Here is a 25,299-nt window from a genome sequence, read left to right on the forward strand (position 1 = left end):
CCTGCCAGCATTGGGCTTGGTTCCAGTCAGGACCCTGCACAGCTGTCTACCACCCATCCAGCATAGAGTTAGGGCCAGGGCTGCTCACAAACTGGTCTAGGGACAGTAGCATGGTGTGGGCACACAATAGGACCTCAATAAATGTTCACAGGAGAGAGAGAAAGGACGTGCTGTAAAGACTGTGTCTTTAGACACAGAGCCCCCTTGGAAGTTTTTTTCTTTTTCCTGGTTTGGATCCCAAAGTGCCAGTATTTCTCTGCTTTTCTCTGAGACTTTTTTCACTGATTTTCTGCCACTTAAATAAACTCTCCTTGGCCACAGACACCGTGCTGAACACAGATAAGATGAAACTAAGGAGAAAACTATGTATTTCTCATAGACCAAACTCCTAGGCCTCCTGCTGCTCTCTGGGAGATACACAGAAACACTTTGGCAAAGTTGTGACCCCATGAAAGGTCCAAAACCCAGGCAAAGTGGGCCCTAGATTTCCACTTTAATAACAGTAATCTCATACAGTTAGATTTATAGCATTTGTAGGCCAAAGAGCAGAATCTCTTTTGATTATTACATCCATTCTAAAAATTGTTTATTTATTTATTTATTTATTTATTTATGGCTGTGTCGAGTCTTAGTTATGGCTCACAGGCTTCTCTCTAGTTGTAGCATGCAGGCTCAGTAGTTGTGACACACAGGCTTAGTTGCCCCTGGGCATGTGGAATCTTAGTTCCCCAACCAGGGATCGAACCCACCACCCCTGCATTGGAAGATGAATTCTTAACCTCTGGGCTGCCAGGGATGTCCGTCCCTAACACACCCATTTTATAGGTGACAGACTGAGGTAAAAGTTAAGTGAATTGATCAAGACCCTACAGGTTGTCAGCAATAGAATGGGACCCAGAACGTAGGTACTTTGATCTGGAGCTCACCAGTGCACTAACATCAAGGAGTTCAAGGCCATTTTTAGGGGATCAGCTAGCGTCAGCACTGAGTGAACCAGGCCACATCTTGCTCCCTGAGAGCACAGCTAGGCTTGTTGCTAACCATTTACCCCTTAGCTTCCGCAGGAGACAAAATTTTTGTGTAATAAAAATACTTTCTAGACAGACACTGACCAAGTCTCATGAGATTCTTGTAAAACAGAGGTAGTTATGAAGATCCTCTTTTCACAGTTAGAAATAGTCTCAGCATAGGGAGTCAGTTGCCCAATACTTCAGCAGTGAGTCAGTGCTGACCCCGAAATAGAGTTCATCTCCCACAACAGCCATGGAAATAGCCATGGACCAAAGTCTCCTGGAATGAAGTCAGGCCATGGCCCCATCCTTCTGTCTGGGCTTCGCTCCCCTCCAAGCTCTGCCAGCCTCAATCCTGACTTTATTCAGGTCTCTACTCAGATGTCACTGCCTCAGGGTGACCGTCCCTGACACTCAGTCTAAAATAATCACACCCTAATGTCATCTCCATTGTTTTTCTTCACGATCCTGTACCAACCTGAAGTTATGTTACACATCTATTGTTAACAAGTTTAATAATTGTCTGTCTGCTAGAACATGAGCTGAGTGAGGGCAGGGGCTATGCTGTGCTTAACACTACATCCTCAGGGCTAGAGAATAGTGCCTGGAACCTAAGTAGAGACTCAGTAAATATTTGAGGAGGGAATAAATGAATGAACAACAGCAAATATGTGCTTCTAGATCTTCCATGTTTGCTTTTGACAGGGCTCTGCTCCTCCAAAAATTATCAAGCATTCTACAGGATGAGGCCCCGAAGAGACCTGCCCATAGAGAACACCCATCACACCCCTGAGTCCAATGCCTGGAGCTTAAAGAAAACACACCTACACCAAAACTTCCCACTCACAAATTCAATGAGTTCTTCATGTTCCAACAGCTCCTAAATGTCATCCATTCAGAATTTTCAATCAGCCCAACTTTGCTTTGGTTCCTCCCACCCCCCAGGCCTCCACACTTGCCACAGAACTTCCTGCCTCCTGAAGCTCTAACCCCAATCACAGTACAATAAACAAATATCCACCTCTACCACCACCCCTGTCATTCCTAGACCAACTACACCCATGTTGCCCCCATCCTGTTCTTCTTCTAATCCCTTCACCATCACATTTATACCAAAAACTAACTCCTCTGCATCAATGAGGAATTCAGGGTTGGAACAGCTCTAAAGTTGGTTGCAAACTTAGTTAAATTCTACTTAAGGATATATGTATTCTTATGGCTGATTCACATTGTTGTACTGCAGAAACCAACATGATATTGTAAAGCAATTATCCTCCAGTTAAAAATTTTAAAAAAGGATATATGTCAATATGCATACAATTGGCTAAAAATGTTTTTTAGATTAGCAATCTTGTGCTGCTCAATGAACACTATATTGTTAAGAAAGGACTTTTGAGGGACCTCCCTGGTTGTCCAGTGGCTAAGACTCTGGTCTCCCAATGCAGGGGACCTGCATTCAATCCCTGGTCAGGGAAGTAGATTCCACATGCTGCAACCTAAGAGTTTGCATGTGCAACTAAGAATTCTCATGCTTCAACTAAGAATTCGCTTGCTACAACTAAAGATCCCACATGCCACAGCTAAGACCTTGTGCAGCCAAATAAATAAATGTAAATAAATATATTTTAAAAAGAAAGGATTAAGTAAACCCAATGTGGCCAGTCAAAGGGGTTTCCTCTGCAAAGGAAACACAGAGTCAGTGGAAGCAAGGGTGACCCTAGCACTGGATGACATCACTGTCTATGGTTCCCAGTACCTCTTGCTAACAGCACCAAACCTTCCACCTGCCATTTCCTAGACAAAAGACCTATGTAGACATGTGGCTCAGCCCACTTTCTGAACTCAAGCTATTCCCTAAGCCCTACCATGTAGACCCTGTCCCAGCACAGGAGTCCTGCCCACACCCCTGGCCTGCAGGCACTCCAGCCTCAAGGATGATGGGTCTCAAAGTATATGCCACACACAACTTGCATCAGAATTTCTGGGTTGTTTATTAAGAAAGCAGAATTCTGAACCCCACCCACCCTAGACCTTCTGAACAAAATTTCTGGCAGTGGGGCTGGGAATATAAATGTTACTAAGCTCACCCAGCCCCTACCCAGAATTGTTTTGCAAATCAAAGTTTAAAAATCACTGCCCTAGAGAGAGGTCACCTCATTTCCCAACCCAATTCCCCTTGGCTAACCCCGAGAAGGGGATTGGACTAAAGTCCAGGTCAAGGAACTAACTGGTTGTGGTTCTGGGACAGATATGCCCTTGACAGTCTTCCCTCCCTGTAGTTTCTTCTTCTCATCTTCTGAGATCCAGACCTCCTAGAATTCCATGAGGCCTAAGGCTGCCCCCTACATTGGGAGTTTGTGGGGCAGGAATAGTACTCCTCCACCACTTCCCAACCTGGTGGGGGTTCAGATGGAAGCAGGCCTTGTCCTAGCCTCTTAAGTCCTTCTCTAACTTAGCTGTTTAGACAGGGCCCCTGCAGCTTACATTCAAGTACCACATTTCACTAGACCTAGGAGTTCTGAAACAGGATGTGGTGGCAAAGCCCTGTTAGTAACAAACAGTGTGCAATTCCTTATTCTTATCTGCTGCGCACATGTAAATCTCATATACCTGGAGGGTGCCTTCAGAGAAGGATTTGGAGGTTCATGGCCATCTCTCCTTCCACTCTAGAGAAATGACCAACAGTACTCTGCTGTCTCTCTTCAGGGCCTGGAATCAGCTCCCTGAATTCCCAGCGGCTCACTCAATATTTGCTCCAAATGAACAGACAGGCTGGAACCCTGGAGCTGCCCCCACCTGACTCTAAACACCATCAGACCTCAAAAGAATTGTCTCTGCCAAGCCCCTTGCCCAAGTTCACCACTCCTTAAGGATGCTGCACATGTACCTCTCTGGGACCAAATGCCAGCCTTGTTTCTATAGAATCAGCCCTCCCAGCCCTACTGGACCATTGCTGAGGCCTCTGCATGGCATCAATGGCCTCAGCCCATCCAAATTTATGACAGAAAGAAGGGCTTGTACTGACCTGCAAGGTCAGGCAGAATACACATCAGTCATCCATTTGCCATTTTTGTCTTTTCTGATATTTTTGTCACCAAGAAAGGCAGGATTACAATTTTTTTCCTTCCAGATTGAGTTGATACAGTATATTCTTGGTTATCAAAATACTCATAGCTTTGGGACTTTGAAATGGTAAAGATTCATGATATGTGAAACAGCATGATATATAACTATATGGTCTTAATTACATAAAAAAGGATGCTTAGTTGTGAAAATACACAAATGAGACCTAGAAGGACACATCAAAGGACGCATCAGTAAACCGATGGCGATTATGAATGACTTTGTTTTTAGCTTCTTGTGTTTTTTTATTTCCTGTTACACACATGTTAAATTTTAAGAAATAAATGTTAGTTTAAAAACCTTAAAACAACAGCATCAGTCACAGCAAATGCTTGTGGCCAGAATTCAGCAATGATTCAGTCACAAAGATATAATGGAAGTTCTTATTTTGGCTACCCAACATCATTCCTAAACATTTTAGGAGGAGTGCTCAGAGTTTCCTTTGAGGAGCTATCCCTCCTCCAATAGCAGTCTGGGAAGGTTGTATGGAACTAGTCCTACCTCTTAGACTAAGGTTAGCATAGTCCATATGTCTTCCAAGCCACAGTGCCTGGGTCACAGAAGGGCACATGAAGAAGTCAGTTCAATTGAAATCAATTCCAGAACTTTCTCCAGAATTATTGGGAAAGAGAAACTCTTCCCAGTGGGGTTGCTGAGCTGAAAGAAATAAAAGTTCTGAGAGGCTAGAGACCTTCTTGCTTCCATGTGTGAAGACTCCCTGAGAGAGAGACCAACACAAAGGAGAGTAGAAACAAGAGACAGTGAAACTGAGTCCTGATGACATTATTTGAGCACAATGATCCAACTCACCCTGAAACCAATATGCTTGGACTTTCAAATCATGTGTGGAAATAAATTATTTTTTTAATGTGCTTCAACCAGTCTGAACTGAGTATCTGCCAATTGCAATGCAGAATCCTGACAGACACAACCAGACAAGAGAAATCCTGAGTAACAAATGGGACCAAATGCTAAAGAAGATTGTATAACAAGTGCCCAGAAAAAGAAACACTAAAGTACTCTCAACATTACTCCACACGGCCCTTCACAGTCTGATCTGTGTACTCTGCTTCCCCATCCCATAGGTAGCAGTTTCCAACATGTGCCTCTGTTTACATCAAGACTGGGTTATAGACAGGACACTGTACATTCTACAGGGCCTTTTTTAAAAAAATTATTAATTTTATTTATTTATTTACTTGTCTGTGCTGGGTCTTCACTGGTGCTTAGGGCCTTCAGTAGTTGCCGCACGGACCTTGTAGTCGTAGCACACAGGATTAGTTGCCCCGTGGCATGTGGAATCTTCCCAGAGCAGGGATCAAACCTGAGTCTCCTTGCATTGGCAAGCAGATTCTCAACCACTGGATCACCAGGGAAGTCCAATAGAGCCTATTTTTACTGTGCCTTTTCCCTCTATTAGATTCTTAAGGATCTTAGAGGCAGGTGTTGGATTTTCTTTCTCTCTCAATTCTTATTTACTGGCCTATTGTTGGATGGATAGATGGAAAGGAAACTACATATGCAGTCCTATACTTGGTCCTGTAGGCCAGGTGAACTCCCCTTGTCTCCAAACCCACGCTTCTCCTCTAACTGCCATGAGAATAAATAACAGTGACCTTCAAGATTGATTGATGGGAGCAAGGTATGTGTGTGAAGAGCTATGTTTTCCAGTGATTCTCCAAATTGGGACTCCAGTCCCACGGTGTTTATCCTAAGCCCTGCTACCCAAGATTTTACATTACAAAGCATGGTGATTGTTTTTCACTTTAATTTGCTTTTCACATCTTTCATCTCTTTGACCAATGGTTCCCCTGGCTTCCCCTAAAAAAAACACCACTTCCCTCACAACCCTCTTCAGTGAGATCTGCTCTGATTCTCACTTCCCTTGGGCTGGGAGCAGAGTCAGCATTTGTGCTTGCTGTCTACTGCTACATCCTGACTAGACTGTTGCCCTGGAGGTTCCTTATCATCCTCTTTTCCCAAACATTTTCCATCTCAGCCCCCTAGAACCCCATTTCTTATGGTCTCCATGCCATTTTCCAGAAATTGAGGCTCAGCCTCTGCTTTGTGAAATTTTTCTGAGCACTCCCTGGCTCTGACCACTTAAAAACACGCAGACTGGTCCCAATCTTCACCCCAAGGTGATCAAATGTTGAGGCTTCCCCAGTCCTAAAAGTTATCCATCTTGTGATAGGACAAAGATGACTATACATGTGCTCCAGACTTCTCCTACCACAGGCTGCCAAAGAGGAATATGGACCTCCAAGACTGTTCTTTGGGCTTTTATGACATAGAATCCAGGGGGAAGGGGGAGGGCGAAAGATGTTCCAGCTGGGGATGGAGAGGAATTTTGAAGCAAGAGGTGAAGGAGAAGTTCCCTCAGGCCGGGCTACCCTCAAGGCCACCCAGATGTGGTCAGATTTGGGTTGGACCTCCAGCTGCACTTGCCAAGCCTTGAGCCCGGACATGGATTGCTACAGTCCCTAGGGAAAGGAGCACCTATTTCTAACTGGTCTGCCCAGATAAGACTTTTTTTTTAATTCATACAAAGGTATTCAAAAAGCCAGCAGGTATCAGAGATGTGGATAAGAGAGGGGAACAGGTATGATGTGTATCTCCCTCAAAGTGGTTTTAAAAAGAAGTTCAGAATTTGAGTTGACTTTGATATTACTTGTTCTGTTTCTGAGCTCTGCCCCACAATGGAGTGGCATGGGTGGATGAAGGATTGAAAGAGTTAAACTACTTTCTCTTTCTTTTTCCAGTCTTGAAGCTCAGAGAAGTAGGGTTTGTCTTCCAGTCCCCCAGCCTTGTTTTCTTCTTCCCCTTCTCACCAACAAATGCCACCCTCTTCCTTGCTGTCTGGCTGCCCTGAGGGCCCTCTGAGAGGACTCTGAATGTCTCTTGAAACTGTCTCCTCATCCCCACTGCCTTAGCCTTAATTCCAACCTAATCTTCTCTACCTGTAATTTCTGCAGTCACCTGAGGGTGCCCTAGGTCAGGACCTCCACATCACAGACCAGAGGGTTATTTTAACAGAGAGACTGGATCTCTTTCTCACTTTCCTGATTAAAAACTCTTCCCTGGCTTCCTACTTCCTATAAGATACATTCCAGACTTTTCATCCTAACCCAAAAACCTTTCATGGTCACTCCTGCCCATCTCTCTTGGCCTTATTGGCCCTTGAAATATTCTTTACTCCAACCCTACCCTTCTTCCTGTGGTCCTGTGCTTAGGCTGCAGGACAACTGAACCCCTAACTCTCCCCCATCTCTGTGTTCACCCATCTGTTCTCTACATCTGCATCTGTATTCCTGCCCTGCAGATAGGTTCCTCTGGACCATTTAGCTGATGAATGGATAAAGAAGAGGTGGCACATATATACAACGGAATATTACTCAACCATAAAAAGGACTGATATTGGTCATTTGTAGAGATGTGGTTAGACCTAGCTAGAGTCTGTCAAACAGAGTGTAGTAAGTCAGAAGGGGAAAAACAATCATATATTAACACATATATGTGGAATCTTTGTCGTTTCGTTTGTGTGCTGGGTCCACCAACCACACCTTCCTGGAATTATTCACGAGACACAAACCCTCCCCTAATCTCCCCAGCACCGAAATGCCCTTTATATAACAGCCCCCTGCAAGTCTGAGCTTGCTCCGCATGACATATGAGCTCTTAACAACAGTCAGCTCTTACTTGACCCCAGACCTGAGTCATTATATGCAAAACTGCTGATGGTTACTTTTTATGGATCTCTGAGTGTCTCCTCAGAAAAAAGCCATGATGCAACTTTTGGTTTGATTGTGTTTTAGAGTCATAACATATCAGCATTCCTGCAATTATTGTAGCCTTTCCAAAAATGTTGAAGCTTTCCAAAAATGTTACATGTATTAAAAGAATAAAAGAATCCTTACAGCTGACAGAGGACATGTAGGTTGGCTAAGAGATATTCTTTCATAACAAGGGAAATTTATCTTTTTATACAGAAATGGCCTCTCTGAAAGAGCTTGAGAGGGCTTATACTAAAGCAGCAGAGGTATTATAAAACACAAACTAACACAAAAAATAAGAAGATAAGAACTAACGGATTAAAGTAGGAAAAGACTATATCACTGAAACCTAGGCTAAGGAAACCAAATGCATTGAGCTTCCTGACAGTCAAAGCAAATCCAGAAGTGTAACAAGTTGGTTAATTAAAAAGTAAGCCAGGATCTGTTATCTTTATTTAATGGAAATGTACTTTTCCTTTTGTCCAGTTACCCCTATTCTTTCTAGAAAATGCTCTTCCTCCCACCCAGGTTCTACTCCAATCATGTGGTTAATGTAGGAGCTCTCACCGTTTTACTGACCTCTCTCTCTGTTTATCACACACACAGACACACACACAGACACACACACACATACACACCTGTCTGTCCATCAGTGGACTCCTGAGCTGAGCTGGGCTGACTGTCATGCCCTATGTCCCTGCCAGTGATTACTCCCAGATTGGGTAATTGAATGGAGCTGGCTCACTCAGTCTTTCTTGGGGGCTTTCCAAGTGCAGCTACCCCTCCATGCTCTCTGAAACAAAAACCGAGAGAAGTGAGATTCAGAGCTGCCAACAGGCAAATTCCCCCTTGTGAGGCTGCAGTGCACCTGAGCAACCCCACCTGAGCAACAAGCCAAGTGAGGGTGGGAAGGGAGCTCCCTGACTGCCTCCAAGGCCTTGTTCCTCTTCCTCCTGGGCTCTGCTGCATCCCGGCCCTTCCTATGCTCTGGTTATGTGGCCAAACACCTTCCTCTTTTGCCTAAGCTGGTTGACTTTGAGTTTCTATCCCTCACAACCCAGAGAATGCTGACCAATATAGAACACCAAGCAATGGCATGGATGGTGAGCTCCAAGGTGGTTTTATCAAAAACACAGGTATTCTGCATCTGGCCCTCTCATCCCAGGGGCTGTTCGGTGTTTACTATATTAGAATCTAGCTCTGTAAAGGCATTTTTCATGGAGGGACAGTTACATATCTGTGTATTTGATTCAGAGATAAAGGTCAGAACTTGAGATGTAAATGATGAAATTATTTCTCTGTTGTGTTTTAATTGAATGCTAAATGGAACATTATTCAAAACTGGAGAAGAATATTTTTCTCTCTTCCTGATTGAAAGAAGATCCCTATGCCCTAGATGCTAGGGTAGGAGTGTCAGAGATGACATTTTATTGAGAATTCAAAAGACCTGATTGCACTTCTGCCCTGAGACAGCAACCCCTGCCAGCATCTTCCAAAGGTCTGCAGGAGTCTGTAGGCATGGCACATCTGTGCCCAGAGGGTCACATGAGTGGCCTGTTGAATCCACAATGTACTGAAGCATTTTGGATTTCCTAACTGCTCCTGCTAGTTTTTCCTGTGGTGACCACACTTTATCATCCTTCCCTTTTCTGCAGTTGTGCAATGGACTCCTGACTCTTTGAGTTCTTCCTGCTCTGACCAGGATGCCACTTAATCAGTGACAGAACCTGCAGGAGGAATATCAAGTTTTTATTCATGTCAAACATTTACAGGATGTCTGCTTCTGCAGCGGCAGCTCATCACACTTTCAAGCTGATTCCAGTTCCATATAAGATGGATGATGCCTTCACGCCACACATTCTCACAGGTATGTACAGTTGCCGGTGTTGTTCCGTTGCTCAGTTGTGTCTGACTCTTTATGATCCCAAGGACTGCAGCACACCAGGCTTCCAAGTCCTTCACATCTCCCAGAGCTGGCTCAAACTCAAGTCCATTGAGTCGGTGATACCTTCCAACTATCTCATCCTCTGTCATTCCCTTCTCCTCCTGCCTTCAATCACTCCCAGCATCAGGGTCTTATTCTAATGAGTCGACACTTGGCATCCAGTGGCCAATGTATTGGAGCTTCAGCTTCAACATCAGTCCTTCCAATGAATATTCAGGACTGATTTCCTTTAGGATTGACTGGTTGGATCTCCTTGCAGTCCAAGGCACTCTCAAGAGTCTTCTCCAGCACCACAGTTCAAAAGCATCAGTTGTTCGGTGTTCAGTCTACTTTATAGTATGCAAAGGACTACCTACAATTTGGAGGGAAAGGAGGAACAAAAACGCAAGTAATGGTCCTCTTCTCTTCTAAGATCTCAGAAACTTTATTTCTGATGCATATGTGACAACAGCAGTGAAATTCCCTAATACTTGTTTAGCTCATATTACTTTAAGCCTTGTTCTGTATCTAATGTAGGCCTGTCACATAATAGCTGCATGTAAAGAATCCTTGGCATTTTTTGGTTCCCCAACACCTGAAACCCTCCCTAGGTGTGGCACAACTCCATTTGAATAAGATGGTGTGTAGCACAGAAGCCACTTCCCTATCCAGAAGCTACAAAAGCCTGATGCTCACTTTCCCAGCTTCTGTCACAGCTAACAACCTAACGTGTCTAACTCAGTCTTGACCAATCAGATAAACCATCCCCAGGCTCTGAACTGGGTACTGGTAACACAAAGAGGCAGAAACAGAGAACCTATTCTGGTAGAAGCAGCAGAAGTAGCAGCAGCCTCCAGTTTCCCAAGACAGCAGTGGAATTGTGCCAGGGGCCACAGCTGTGCTAGCATTGGCTTCCAAGTCCTCCTTACCACAGGTTAGAAGTGGCTTTAGGCTCTGGTCCTGGACACTGCCTGGCCTCCCTTGCTGCTGTCTGTTTTCTGAGTTTGGTACTCCAGCCTTGGGGAGGAGTTACCCACATAAATCCCTTCCTAAAAGAGTCAATTGATTTCTATTCCTTGGAACTAAGAAATCTGACTTATTGCCAAGAATAAAATGTTGAGAGAAATACATTTATAAATGAATCTATTCTATTATGTGTATGTCAGACTAACTTACCAGGAGAGGTAGATGCAAATCATTAGCCTCACTGTGTTGTTGATAATTTGCTGAGCCTCAGAGAAGCCAAACAATTTCTTCAGTATTGACACAGCCAAGAAGTGGCAGGGGAAGGACTCAAATGCCAGTGACAGAACTTTGAGATGGTGTTCTTTCCACTCTATCAACACTTATCGATTCCAGCCCCAGTGATGTCCCATAGGTTCTGAAGTCCTGTGCTTTCAAAGCATAGTGTCTCTTCACCTCACACCCTGACCTGCGTGTTTATTTCTTACTTAGCCCTTTGACCCAGGCCAGTACCCTCAGGCATGCTGGGTCTCTGCTACCAGGATCTGTCAGCTCAGCCCCCAGACTCAAATTGGGTGAGCATTCCTACTGTATCCTGCCTGTGCATGTGTGTGTATGCACACAAAGGCAATAATTTTTACATCTTCTTGTCATTTTCAGCTTATGTGGACCACACTAGTGCATGGCAGGGAGAGGGAGTTAATGGTCTTTCACAGGCAATGTCCTAACAGCCATATTTCTGCCCAGTGGAGAGGTCTACCTTCAGTTTGGGTCCCAATATGGAAACCATTCTTCCTATTGAAGTGAATTCCCTGGAGGGTGAAATGGAGACAAAAGCCATCAATTTGTTGTTATTTAATTGCCAATATTTTTAAGATTAAATCAAATAAAAAAGAATCCAACAAAGTTCCTGGCATGCAATAAATACTCAAAAAATGTTAGTTTTACATTTCCAAACTGTGAAAAGCACTTAATGTGTATGCATGCTTAGTCACTAAGTTGTGTATGTTACCCCATGGACTGTAGCCCACCAGACTCCTCTGTCCATGGGGTTATTCTGGCAAGAATACTGGAGTGGGTTGCCATTTCCTCCTCCAGGGGATCTTCCAAACTCAGGGATCAAACTTGCACATCCTAAGTCTCCTGTATTGGCAGGCGGTTTCTTTGCCACTGAGCCACCTGGGAAGCCCTAAGTACTTAATACAATGTGTTTATTACCACATACTTTATAAAAACAAAATTTTGAAAGCAACCTATATTCATAATGAATGATTTTCATATTATGCATCTGTTAAAAATGGTAGCTAAATAAATAGTATTTATGAAAACTATGGAGCACTATAGGTTAAAGATAACAAGAAAAAAGGGTGCAAAGCAAGATGCAGATTATATGGAAACTATGTTTACAAGTATAAGTATGTAATATAAGTATAAATTCATTGGAAAAGACCCTGATGCTGGGAAAGATTGAGGACAGGAGGGAGAAAGGGACAAAGGAGAACGAGATGGTTGAATGGCATCATCGACTCAATGGACACAAGTTTGAGCAAACTGTGGGATACAGTGAAGAACAGGGAAACCTGGTATGCTGCAGTCCAGAGGGTCACAAAGAGTCAGACACAACTGAGTGACTGAACAACAACAAATAAGTATAAAATATACAGGAAAAAGGTAGAAGAACCACCTCCAAAATGAAAATTAAATTTATCAGAAAATCTCATAACCCCTTACCGCAAAATCTTGCAGCCAGATGTGCTCTGGCATTCAGAATTGTTTGGTTTTTACCATATCATGAATACTACATAGCACCTCCAACACTCCTCAATTCAACACATTAGCACACACCTCAGCAGTGAATATATGAATAGTTGTCTTAAGGAAAATAAAGAGTCTAAGTAGCCTCCTCTCAGTTCAGAAGCTATCTCTTCACCAGGTGAGTGGAGTTCCAGTTAGATTTGGTGATCAAATAAATTACGGAAAACTTTCCCATTTTTAGGACTTTGGGGATTTTGAAATTGCAGGTAAGAGACTATAGATCTATAGTACTTAATTATTAACCACCATAATGGTTCTGCTGAAAGGATAATATTAAAGGTGTAAAATACACAACCCAATGCTAGAACAATTATCAGTTCATTTGAGTTCACCAGCAGCGCCCAGGGTGGCGGTAGCAATCCTCAATGTTTTTTGCCATTAGCCAGAGTTTAAATCCAGACTCAGACGGCTGTAACTCATCTTTGTTTATTCTATCACCTGCTGGCTCCCTTCTAGATAGTTTACATTATTATGGAGAAAACGCAAAGAATTACATCTAAACAGAGCTTAAGAGTAAGCCCAGTTTACACTTGACCCCCTTTCTGCCATCCAGTAATTGGCTAATATAGAATAATTATTAATAAACTGTACCCACAATACCCTTCCCATTCCTGGCCTTGGGCTTGATTTTTGTAGCTAATGGGTAAAGTCCCCTTATCACAGCCTCAGGGAACCAGACCCACAGACTGAGTACTCAGACCCAAGTACTGAGGTACAAGGCAGGGGCCAAGTCCAGGCAGAGATTTTAGGCATCAGCAGCAACAAAGGAGCTTGCTGTTGATAGCCTCAGCCTGGAAGCTTATATATTCACATAGGAAGAGTGGCTCATCACATGGGACTAAGAGTAGCCTGACAACCCCTCCCTACATCACTGGTACCCTGCCAACCCTGGGAATCACAACACGGTTGCCCTCATGGGTCAACATCAGAATTTGCCATATTCTGCAGTGAGTTGCTCACCTGCAAACGGACAGAACCACTGGCTTAAATGGAGATCATTCCATAGGTGTGGCCTGGTATGCAGGATGCACAAGCCCTCCTAACGACTTTGATTTGGGGAACTGTCCAGAAGCAAACACAAATGGCAGCTGAGTAGCAATCTTATAAAAGACACTAGAAGTCTCATAAAAGTTTTGAAAACATTGCTATAAGTGTTAAACCTGTACTTCCCTAAATTTTTCTAAGCTTTATTCTCCCTCACCCTTTTCTCAGCCTCAACTCTACTCTAGTGTTTTCCCAGCTTCCTCATTCCACTCTAGACTTTTAAATAGGCCCCCAAAGGGAACTACATTGTCTGAGTTACTAATATAGTCCCTATTTACAGCCACTGTGTTTACATAAGCAGCTGGACAGTAGCTGGGCAGCAGGTTCAGAGAAGCTGTTTGGGATAATGGGAGTGATAAAGATACTGGGGGCGGATAGAACTGACAGATCTTCTGATGCATTGGACCGCATGAAAGATAACCGTGGAGAGGCTGTGAGCAAAAAATACCCGAAAAACTAAGCAAATGGAAAAAAAAAAAGAGTGAGTTATTAACTTCAGGAAAGAAAAAAAGTTTTATAAGAAAGAAAATGTAACCATAACATACAATTTGGCTCAACAGAAAACAATGTTTTCATAGGTATAATGTACACTTTTAATACAAATGTATCAAAAATGTGATAGTATTACACTGAGAGATTATAGGTAAGGGAGATGGGTTTAAGTGCTAAATCCTTATCAGACACACTAAAAAATTAATGAATGATGTCTAACATTGAAAAATGAAGAAAGAGCAGTATAAGCATATTTTATAGAAATATAAATATAAAAAAAATTTTTTTAAGAAATATAAATATAATAACAGAAGAAACAGTAACAGCTAAACATCAAAAATGGACTCTAGTGACCAGGACTGAAAGGAGGAGGAAGTGAAGAGGAATTTTTGGTTTTCATTATTAGCTTTTAAATACTATTTGGCTTTTTGTTAAGTATTTGCATGTAGTATTTTGATTAAAATAATTTTTATAAAAATAAATTTTATTTGAAAGGCCATGAAATGATGGTTCAAAGAAAATCCCATGGACGGAGGAACCTGACATGCTACAGTCCATAGGGTTGCAGGGTGTTGGACACAACTGAGCACAAAAGAACCGCAGATGACCCTTAAACATATGAAAATATATTTGGGCTTCCATGGTGGCTCTGTACCAAAGAATCCGCCTGCCAATGCAGGAGACGTGGGTTCCATCCCTGGTCCGGGAAGACCCCACATACCAAGGAGCAATTAAGCCTGTGCACCACAACGGTTGAGCCTGCACTCTTAACTGTTGAGCCCAGGACCGCAATTACTGAAGCCCATGCACCCAAGAGCTCGTGCTCCTCAACAAGAGAAGCTGCCACAATGAGGTGTCTGCACACCACAACCATAAGATAGTCCCCACTCTCCCCAACTAGAGAAAAGCCCATGCAGCAGTGAAGACTCAGCACAGCAAAAAATTAACTAATTAATTGAAAAAACTTTCAAAAACATACCCCCAAAAAAGATATTTGACCTTACCAAAATTGAGACATGCAAATTAAAACTACCTTGAGATACTATTTCTCATCTATCAGATTGGGAAAAACCCCAAAGTTAGATGCTATCCTGTTTTGGGAAGGCTGTAGGGAGCTCAAAATTATTGAGCCCCTATTACGAAGAATTTGGCAATGGCCACTAAACTGCAGCTGCATTTCTCTTTGACTCAGCAAACTGTCATCTAGAAAGGCTCCCCCAGACATTTCTGCATGCATATGAAAGGACATAAAAGATTACTCATTATAAACATTGTTTATAATAGCAAACAATTAGAAACAATCCAAATGTCTGTCGATAGAGGATTGGTTAAATAAACGATGGCTCGATCACTGAGTGGAAAATATTTATATTGTCAATGCATAAGAAAAAAAAAAACCTACATAACTTTACAACCAGCTTCAGGCCCTCCAGAGCATAGGAGGCTGTGTCTGAAGCCTCTCAGACAGAGCAGACTCTCTGCCCTTTTGAAGCCTGACCATAAGAGGAACTTGGCTCCCAGGCCCTTTCAAAATCTTAGAAACAAGCCAGGTGGCGAGGGAATGTAAGACTTGATGTCAGTCTTGGGTCCCAACCTCACTTGGGCACTGTGTTAACTGAGACACTCCAAGCTTTTGTTCCTCATCAAGAATTGGGGAGACAATTCCCCACATCAGGGGGGCTGTCATGAGGACTAAGTGGGACAGAGTATGTGACACAGGTGGCACAGGGCTTTACCTACAATAAGTGTTCAACAACACAAGTTATTTTAAACAGTAGCACCGGAAAAAAAGAATCCTGTCTCCAGGATTGCATTCATTATAGGGGAACAGTCACCCTAGAAATACCAAGATAAGAATAAAAAAAAAAAGAATGGAAGGAATTCCCCTTCATGACCAGGCAGTTTGGGAAGAGACTTGTCATCCACCGGTAGACACATTCACCATGTGGCTGCCTCCAGCTTTTCGTTGCCCTATGGCTGTCTCTGGGGCTGGCACACACTCTCCCGCACACAGTCTCCCTAAGTATTTGTGATCATCAGGCTTGGAAGGACCTGAACCCAAAAACCTTCTGTTTGGACTGAGAAACCCCAGGACTAGAGAAACCAGTGATGTACGCAAAAGCATATGGCTGGCAGTCCTGTTTCGTAGCCAGGTCAAGCAGCTAATGAAACTGGTAATCAGGTACATGTTTTATGATAGCAGTTTTCTAGTGACTCAAGGCAAAAAGAATAAACCTGAAAGTAAGTGCTCAGCTCATATATAGGCTAAATTGACTTTCATTCATTTCTGAAAGGGACTGTGATCAGTGTGAAAGCATATGATCTATACTGGTGGAGTAAGTAATGTGTTTATATACGTCAACCCAGTCTTATGGCTGTGCCTATATGTTACCTTTTACATGCTTCTTGTGGAGTAAAGCCTCCAATTTAGGGGCAGTTTGTATTGCAATAAAAACAAAAATTTCTAGAATGTGCCCAATCTGTGCTCCAGCAATGACTAGATATGTCATGTTGGGTTTCCATTTCCTCATCTGTAAAAGGGCATATCAGGCACTTTCATCATGCTGTTGCAAAAATAAAATCAGATAACTGTCTGCTTAGCACATAGAGACCCTACTTCCTACAAACCCAGATATCCCCTTGCCTGGTCTACATATAGGACCTGATCAGTCTCACAACAGCATATAGACCTTGCTCTTTGAATTCCAAAGATTTTCCCCTAAACATCTCAAAAAATAAAATAAAATAAAATACCTTCCATGATATTTACATAAGAAAATAGCTTTTAATTTCCTCAGCCAGAACCAAGAGTTAAGAAGAATCTTGATAAGAAGAATTACAATTTTTATTTCTTCTTCAAGTTCCCCAAATAACTTTTGCATCTGCATTTCCCTTGGGGACTGGTTCCCACCATGTCTACATTGATCTGGAAAACCCTGGATCCAGCCAAATTCACAGGGTTCCTGATTCTCCCACATTCTTTCTCCCAAGAATTTGCTCACTACATGGTTCTTAGCTGAAATAGAATGAGGTGAAGATTTCAACAGAGATATATCAAGCATTTACTAAATTCTAAATTTCACTGTGTGAAACTCTTCCCTCTCACATTTAATTATGACAATAATCCTGAGAGGTAAGCATCAGTGTTCCCATCTTACAGATGACAAAACAGAACTCAGAGCATTAAATCACTTGCCTAAAGTCCGGGCTCAGGAAGGGGCAGAGTGGGTTGGAACCCTGATCTCTTAAGTTTGTTATAACTAGGGGTCTCTAATTTCTAAAGCACCTTTGTAACTGCTTTCCCTTCCCACCCCACTGCCTACACAACAACAGAAGCCCCTGCTTTTCAGCAAGTCATTGGCTAATTTTAAGAGTGGCCACATCATTTTCTCCATGTCTGTTGGTGAACAAAGACAGCATTATGTTTCCAACACAGTAATCAGGTGCTGGGGGAAAAAGTCCCATAACTTCAGTAATTTTCCACCCTCTGGACTAAGACATATACACATTAAGGCTCACCATAAGGTATAAACATTGTTTTGAAATGATGCAAGCTCTCTTTTAGTAGGACTTAAATTCTAAACTCTAAGGTTTAATAGCTTCCTCTTTTGTACATATCTTTAATAGACACACAAACCTAAACAAATAGACAAACCGTCAATACAACAGCCAACCAGTTCGATCAGACTGTCACATCAATTCAGATTTCCCTCACGACCTGCACCCAATTTGACTCTAGTCCTAGGCTGCTGACCTGAAATAGTTGCTGGCTGCGGCAAGCACCACGCGGTGGCAGGAGAATTCCTGGATGTCCACACACAAGATGACGTCGGTCAGAGCGTTTTCCACTCGCAGGGTCTCCAGGCCGTTCTGCAGAATTAAGGAGAGTCCTGTGTCGTCAAATTTTACCTTATCCCCATTTAAGATTTCTACCAGGTCTCCCCTTTTCTCGGGGGGCTCATCTGTAGAAGATGCCAAGGGCCCTTCCAAACTCTTCTCTACCACGTCGTCCATGGTCCAGGTGCCCCTTTGTCCTGCCATCAACACTCAGACTGAAGGAGCGCCCAAGTTTCAGGCAGGTCACATTGCAGAAGCTGGGCGGATTTCCTGTGCAGGGCCCTCCACTTATCACCAGCTGTCACACACACATAACAGGAAGTCTCGCACTTTCTCATCCTGTTACTACAAACGCCAGTAACTTCTATTCTTCTTCTTTCTGAAATCATCACAAGGTTAGAATTTACTTAGAAGGGTGTGTAGGAAGGGGCTCCATAGAAAAGGAGTGGCTTCTCGGAGTCTTTTATTAGTGCCGTGTGGCTATTTTGGTCCACCTCCCCCATCATATCCGTGATCAGGAAGCCTCTGGTTCTGGTCATTACATTTGTACTTCTGGTGCTTCTATATCCCAAGGTGTCAATGACGGAATGGACACGGGACATTCTAAATCCTCTTCCTCCTTCCATCCAGGAGTCCGGGACCCCATGATGAGCCCCCCACTCAGTTCCTCAGTAACCTTGGAAAGCCCTACATAGCTCTGACATTCTTATTTCTGTCAACACTGCGTGTCATCTGTCTTTGTCTTCTTCCCTGCTCAGGGGAAAACAATGTCATGGCAATTGTTAGTGATCCCTTTCCCCCTCCCTATTGTTTACTGTTTTAGATATGCCTCTGGGGACAGAGAAGAAATGGCCTCTAGAAGCTCCATCTCCAGGGTCTTCTCTCTTGGAAGACCAATCCAGGTAGGTCAACACCAGGTTGCCCTAGGAAGTCTCAAGTTGGCCTGACCTCACTCAGCATCTATTGGTCATGCATCTAGTAGTGGATTGTCAAGTATTTTCATTGCATCTGCAGGTCTCCATTAAATAGAAAAAAACTGTCTTTTATTAACCTCTTGCTATATCCTAGGAAATTTATAGGAGGTAATATATTTTAATCCTTGTAACAACCCAATGGTGCTAATATGACTTACTTCATTTTACAGCTAAGGAAAGTGAAGCTCTGCTCAAGTGAGTGTCAGGACCCAGTTCTCAACTCTAAAGCACCCATGTCCTCCACCACAGCCAGGCTATCAGAACTGTAATATCATGTTGACCCTGGCTTCTTGTATCCCAGGGAGAGAACTGCTGCACTTGCCTACTACAGCTACCCTAGTGCTCGGCACCTCATCAAAGCAGCTTCTGCTGTCTGCACCTGCACTCATTCCTCTTGTGGCAGTGGGCAGCAATGATCTGCAAGAGTCCAGTCCTTTCTCTTTTCTGGTCAATGGTGACTCCCTCTCCTGGGGTCCCAGTTCTGCCTCAGCTCTTCTTTTCTTCCATGGATACTTACTCCTAAAATTGGGGCCTTTGATATTCCCCCCAAACTAGTTCTTCATCCAGAGCTCTGTTAATCAAGGTGCTTTGGGCTTCTGGGAATTCCCTGGCAGATGAGTGGTTAGGATTCCATGCTTCCATTACAGGTGGCACGGGTTCAGTCCTTGGTCAGGGAACTAAGATCTCACAGGCTGTGCCAAGGGCTTTAAAAAAAAAAAAAAAGATGCTTTTGGCTTCAAAGATAGAATATCCCATCAAAAGTGGTTTAAACAATAAGAGTCTCACATTATAAGAAGCTAGAAGTGTGGAGTCCCAGGTTGATCCAGAAGTTCAGTGATGTCATCAAGGTCAGAAGATTTTCCCATCTCTCACTCTATCTCCCTTGGAATGATAAAGGTATACTGACATGGTCACACAATAGCCATCGCAGTACAAAACACCATGTTTTCACAGAACTCTGGTCCAAAATCAGGACAAAAAAGCACAGGTCTCTTCTCCTCCATCTCTCTCTTTTTATTAGAGAGAAGTATTTCCTGAAATCCCCGTGATACTTTTCCAGGCCACTTGGCCACCTCAGACCAAACACCAAGAAATATAAATTGAATACTATGATTGGTTTGCATCAAACACAAATCATCCACTGGCACTAGTCCATCTCCCCAAGATCAAGAAATAGCCATGTGCTAGCTGAACAAAGTTACAGCCTGTGTACAGGCTTTGTATACACAGAAGATGGGCTGTGTATACAACTAGTTCCCTGTGCCTGCCACAAGGACACACACAAGCCAAACTCCTCCTGCAGGTCTTGGCCAGGAAGAGTTCAGAATTTCACCTCTATGATTCTAAACACCTCCTCTAGGAGAGCTGAGGACAGCACATGACCCAATGCCTTTCATGGCATTTTGTCCTCTACAACCTCTCAGGTTATAAACAACATTGGCCGTATTCAAGTCCACCCAACCACTTCAAATACAACAAAATTTAAAATGTAACTCAATTCTTTGTTTCTGAAGCATTGTATCAAGACCAAATCTTGTTCTTTAAACTTTAAGAAAAAATCTGTAACATTAATATACAGCCAGTGATTAGACATGAACAAACAATTTAATAAATTATTGTAAAGACAAATGTAAGTATAACCTGAGCATATAAGGCATCACCAGGAGAGTACCCCGTGTGCTTCTTCCTAGTCCTAACCACTTTCTGCCACCTACAATTAACCATGTTGACAGTTTCATACTTTCTATTATAGATTTACCAACTAAATAAGCACCCATAAATAATATAGTTTTTGTGTATAAAATTTTTAATGCATATAAGCATAATTATAGTTATGTACATTTTGGTATGCCTTCTTTCATTCATCTTTATCTTTTTTTAAGATTCAACCACATTTCTGCCTGTTTTTTATCTTAAGAAAACATGGAATTGTTCCTTCAGTCACATCCACGTGCATCTTCTACAACAAAGGTGATATTGTAGACATCATGTTCAAAAAGGAATTCCCCACAAATGTTCCCAGAGTGAAACTGGGAGAGTCTAGTGTTATCCAGCATGCTGTTGGCACTGCTGGAAACAAACAAGTTACGGGCAGGCTCTGGACAAGAGAATTAATGTAAACACTGAGCAGGTTCAGCCCTCTGAGAGCTGAGATGGCTTCCTGAAATGTGTGAAGGAAAGTAATCAGAAAAACAGACAGCCAAGAGAAAAGTACCTGGGCTCAACTGAAGCACCGGCCTTCTCCCCCTAGAGAAGCATTCTATGTAGGAAGCGGTAGAGAGGAGCCTGAGCTGCTGGAACCCATTCCCTACAAATTTGTGGTGTAATAGGTATAAAAAAAATAAAATAAAAGACCTCTGTGTTGTGTTAGTCACACAGTTGTGTCTGTCTCTTTGCAACCCCATGGACTGTAGCCCACCAGGCTCTTCTGTCCATAGAACTCTCCAGGCAAGAAAACCAGAGTGTATTTCCATTTCCTACTCCAGAGGATCTTCCCAACCCAGGGATCGAACCTGGGTCTCCTGCATTGCAGGCAGATTCTTTACCTTCTGAGCCACCAGGAATGCCCCAAAGACCTCTGGGCTGTTGGTGGGGGGTGGATATTAAGGGCTCTGGTGGCAGGCCTCAGGTTTGAAATTCACGGAAGAATGTTAACCCTGGAAGACATCAGAGAATTAAGGCAAGACATTAGACCTGGAGGAACAGCAATACCAACAACCGGGCTCAGAGTACAGAATACTGTAGACGGGCATAAGGTCAGAGCAAGGTCAGTTGGTTATAGTTTATGGAAAGGATCTAAAAAAAACACAGATCAAAGTCTCAGTTTCTTTATCTGTAAATTGTAGCTAATAACAGTATCCACCTTGATGTGTTGTGAAGAGGGGGAAATGAGTTAATATGTGAAGCCTTTCACACAATGCCTGGCATACAGTAAGCATTAGCTATTATTATTCAAGCATTTCTGTAGAAAAGAAAGTATGTGCATTTTATTCTAAATCTGGCTTCTGGCTCCAGACCAAAAAACTCCTTCAGTACAATGGTCTTTGTTAGTATCCACAGGCTGTTTATTATCCCCCTGTTATCTTGGATCATTTCCATATAGTCAGTGCAGAGGGGCCCATAGACCACCATCTCCCCTGGGGAAATAAACATTCCCATCACTCCACCCTGTGTGTCAGAAACATTATTCTCCCGAGAGTCACAATTTACAGAAGTATTTGGCCGCCTGGGAAATTCTTCCCAGAAGTAAGCCAGATTAAAAAGGTGATTTGAAAAATACATTATTCCAAATGTATATAAAAACATATTATGTGTATTATACTTTTTAATATTTATTTATTCATCTGCGTCACCTGAAATTTTTCATTTCAGTGCATGAATTCTCTCTTTGTAGCACCACAGTAGTTGTTGCGCACAGGCTTCGTTGCTCTGTGGCATGTTGTCTCTTCATTCCCTGACCAGGATTGAACCCATGTCCTCTGCAGTGCAAGTCAGATTCTTAACCTATGGACTACCAGGGAAGTCTCTATTATATTTATAATATAAAAATGTAATTTTTTCAAAGAATGTGTTAAAATACATAATATATATTAATATATTCATTATAAACATTAATTTATTATAAATGACATTATTACTATGAAGAGAAACATTGTCATGTTCTTGGGTTAAGTATCCTGTGTGCTTTATCTTATCTTATTTTCTTATATCCTGAGAATTTAATAAAATATGTTGTTTTCCTCTTTTTACAGTTGAGGAAACCAAGGCTTTAAACTGAAGTTGGATTCACCTGAAACTATCAACATTGTTAATCAGCTATAAGCGTCAAAGTGTTAGTCGCTCAGTAGTGTCGACTCTTTGTACTCCATGGACTGTAGCCCACCAGGCTCTTCTGTCCATGGAATTCTCCAGGTGAGGATACTGGAGTTGGTGAACATTCCCTTCTCCATACCCCAGTAGGAAGGAAAAAAAAATTGAAGTTGGGTGTTTTGTTCCAGGTCACACAGGCTGTACCAAGTAAGTCAGTTACAGCATCTGATTTGCCCATGCCCTATTTTAATGGAAAGTTTCCAGTTCACCTCTTCTATTGCCCAGTAAGTCATTTTTGGGTTTGTTACTAACTAGAAGTGGATGCCCCCATCCAAAGACAGCGACGTGCATGTAGACATTAGTTCAAGGACATATGGAGCTGGCTCAAAAAGATCAGATGGGACAACTAGAGACTCTCTAATTTGAAAAAAGAAACAGAGTTTTCCATGAGAACCAAAATAAGAGGCAAAAAGATGTATCAAGAGATGCCAAAGACTGAGTCAGAACCATGCCAAATTAAAGCTGTTTGGAAATCAAACTTCTGAAAAGCAAACACTGTAAGTAAGCAGGGGAGCTTCGAAAGTTAAAGCGGAGATCAGAGCTGATATAGAGAGAGTGGCTGAGACAGGTCACCCTGAGACTGGGTGGAGAGCCATGGACTCCTTTTGCCCAAATCCCAAGGCTGCTCTGAATCTGGATCAAGTTTCTAGCTCTAGTTGCAGCTCCACTTTGGATTTTAGAGAGATTTCTGCCTAGATTCCACTTTTACTGAAGTAACTTAATTGAGACTCTTTTCATTGTATTCTAATGAGCCTAACTGGGACTGAAGCAGAGCAGTGCTGAGCAGCTCATCTCTCTGACTCCACATACCAACCACTGGGCTACCCTTCCTGCACAGACCAGAGATGTTGCCAGGTGCAGACATGGGCCTTGGAAAAAAGGTCAGAAACCATACAGCAGCCAGTACTAATTCAGGTTTACTGTTTATACACAACCCTGAAGTCGACTTTCCAAATGAAAAGTCCAAGGAGTAAATCGGAAACAGCAAAACATCCAAAGAGTGGGATTTGTCAATAAAAAACAGCACCCAAATGTTTGCCTATAGCTAAGTGCAGAAGAAAAGCTATAAAATCATAGGTACAAGATGTTTCTATTTTTGCGAACATGAGAGCATATGAAAATAGATAAAAGACCAGAAGAAAACGTATTCATTCATTCATCAAATGTTTCACGAGTGTGTTCTAGGTGCTCAGGATACAAGGGTGAGCAAAAAGTGACACAGTTCCTACCCTCAAAGAGCTTCTGTTCTAGTGAGGAAGACCAACACATGCACTGTAATCATTCTAAGTATTTGAGGGAAATGCACTTGGCAGAAAACTTTATCATGGGCAATGTGATCTCATCAGAGAAGTTAGCAAGGGCTTCTCTGATAACTAAGCTGTGATAGATAAATATGCAGTACCTGCATGAAGGGTTGTCCAGCCAGAGGCTACAGCATGGGCAGAGTCCAGTGAGGAGGGACACTTGCCCTTTGGAAATAGCTGTCTCTTGTATGGGTAACAAATTACTAGGAGCCAGTATGGATAAGCAGGAAGAAAAGGAGGCCAGTGTGAAATCTGTCACAGTGATCCAGGTGGCATAAGATGACAGCAGCATGGGCTGGGAGACAGGGCTGGGGACAGAAACAAGCTGATGAATGGGAAGCATCCAGGAAAGTCAAAATCAACAGGAATTGATGATAGATTGGATATGGAAGGTAAAGGAAAGGGAATTTTCAAGAATGGCTTAGGTTTCTAGTGTGAATAGCTGGATGAATGGAGTTACCAACACTCTAATATGGGGAACACTGGAAAAGGAACAGGTTTGGGGGAGAAGATATGAGTTTAGTTTCTAGTTTTGCAAAATGAAAAGAGTGCTAGAGGGACTTTGTTAGTGATCCAATGGCTAAGACTTCATGCTGTTAAAGCATGGGGACTCAGGTTCAATTCCTGGTCAGGGAACTAGATCCTGCATGCTGCAACTAAGACCTGGCACAGCCAAATAAATACATATCTTTTTTTTAGGCAAAAAAAAAAAAAAAAAAGAGTGCTGCTGATGTGTTGCACAACTATGTGAATAGACTTAAAATTATTGAACGCTGCATTCTCAAATGGTTAACGTGGTTAAAAAGAGCAACAACAACCAAAAGAAAGAAGTTTTCTTGCTAGTTTTAACATATTGGGGATATTGGGCCCAGGATATTCCAGAGTTCTAAAAGTATTAACATCAAATGCCACGTTTCAAAATCTTCTTAGATGAAACAGTACTGAATATGCACTTGGGTTCGAAATACAAAATTAATCAAAGTTGAGTCCCTTGAGTTGAGATATTTAAAACAACTAAGACAATTTTCAATTTACGTGTAAATTCATCTAACACAAAAGTGATATTAAAGATTTGATTACATTGTTCCCCCCCTCCCAAAATAGCTATAAAGAACACTGTAAGGAAAATTTGAATGTGAGCTGTGCCCAGTGACATTACAGCAAGGTTAA

At 42.5% G+C, this 25,299-nt stretch overlaps 1 protein-coding gene and 1 long non-coding RNA gene across 2 annotated transcripts in view; one reads left to right on the top strand and one right to left on the bottom strand.

Moving 5' to 3' along the window:
- KLHL6 (kelch like family member 6) overlaps positions 1-18,278 on the bottom strand; it is a 54,537-nt gene extending 36,259 nt beyond the window's left edge. Inside the window, exon 1 of the mRNA XM_061166673.1 lies at positions 17,899-18,278. Coding sequence (XP_061022656.1) covers positions 17,899-18,185 — 287 coding nt within the window. The 5' untranslated portion in view covers positions 18,186-18,278. The remainder of the gene's footprint in view (positions 1-17,898) is intronic.
- A 41-nt stretch (positions 18,279-18,319) lies between these two features.
- On the top strand, positions 18,320-21,186 carry LOC133073359 (uncharacterized). Its single transcript, XR_009696959.1, has 3 exons — positions 18,320-18,376; positions 18,805-18,883; positions 20,839-21,186. It is a non-coding gene; the product is annotated as an uncharacterized LOC133073359 (long non-coding RNA).
- Positions 21,187-25,299: the final 4,113 nt, after the last annotated feature.

The sequence above is a fragment of the Dama dama genome, chromosome 19 (assembly GCF_033118175.1).
Source record: "Dama dama isolate Ldn47 chromosome 19, ASM3311817v1, whole genome shotgun sequence".
Lineage (NCBI taxonomy): Eukaryota > Metazoa > Chordata > Mammalia > Artiodactyla > Cervidae > Dama > Dama dama.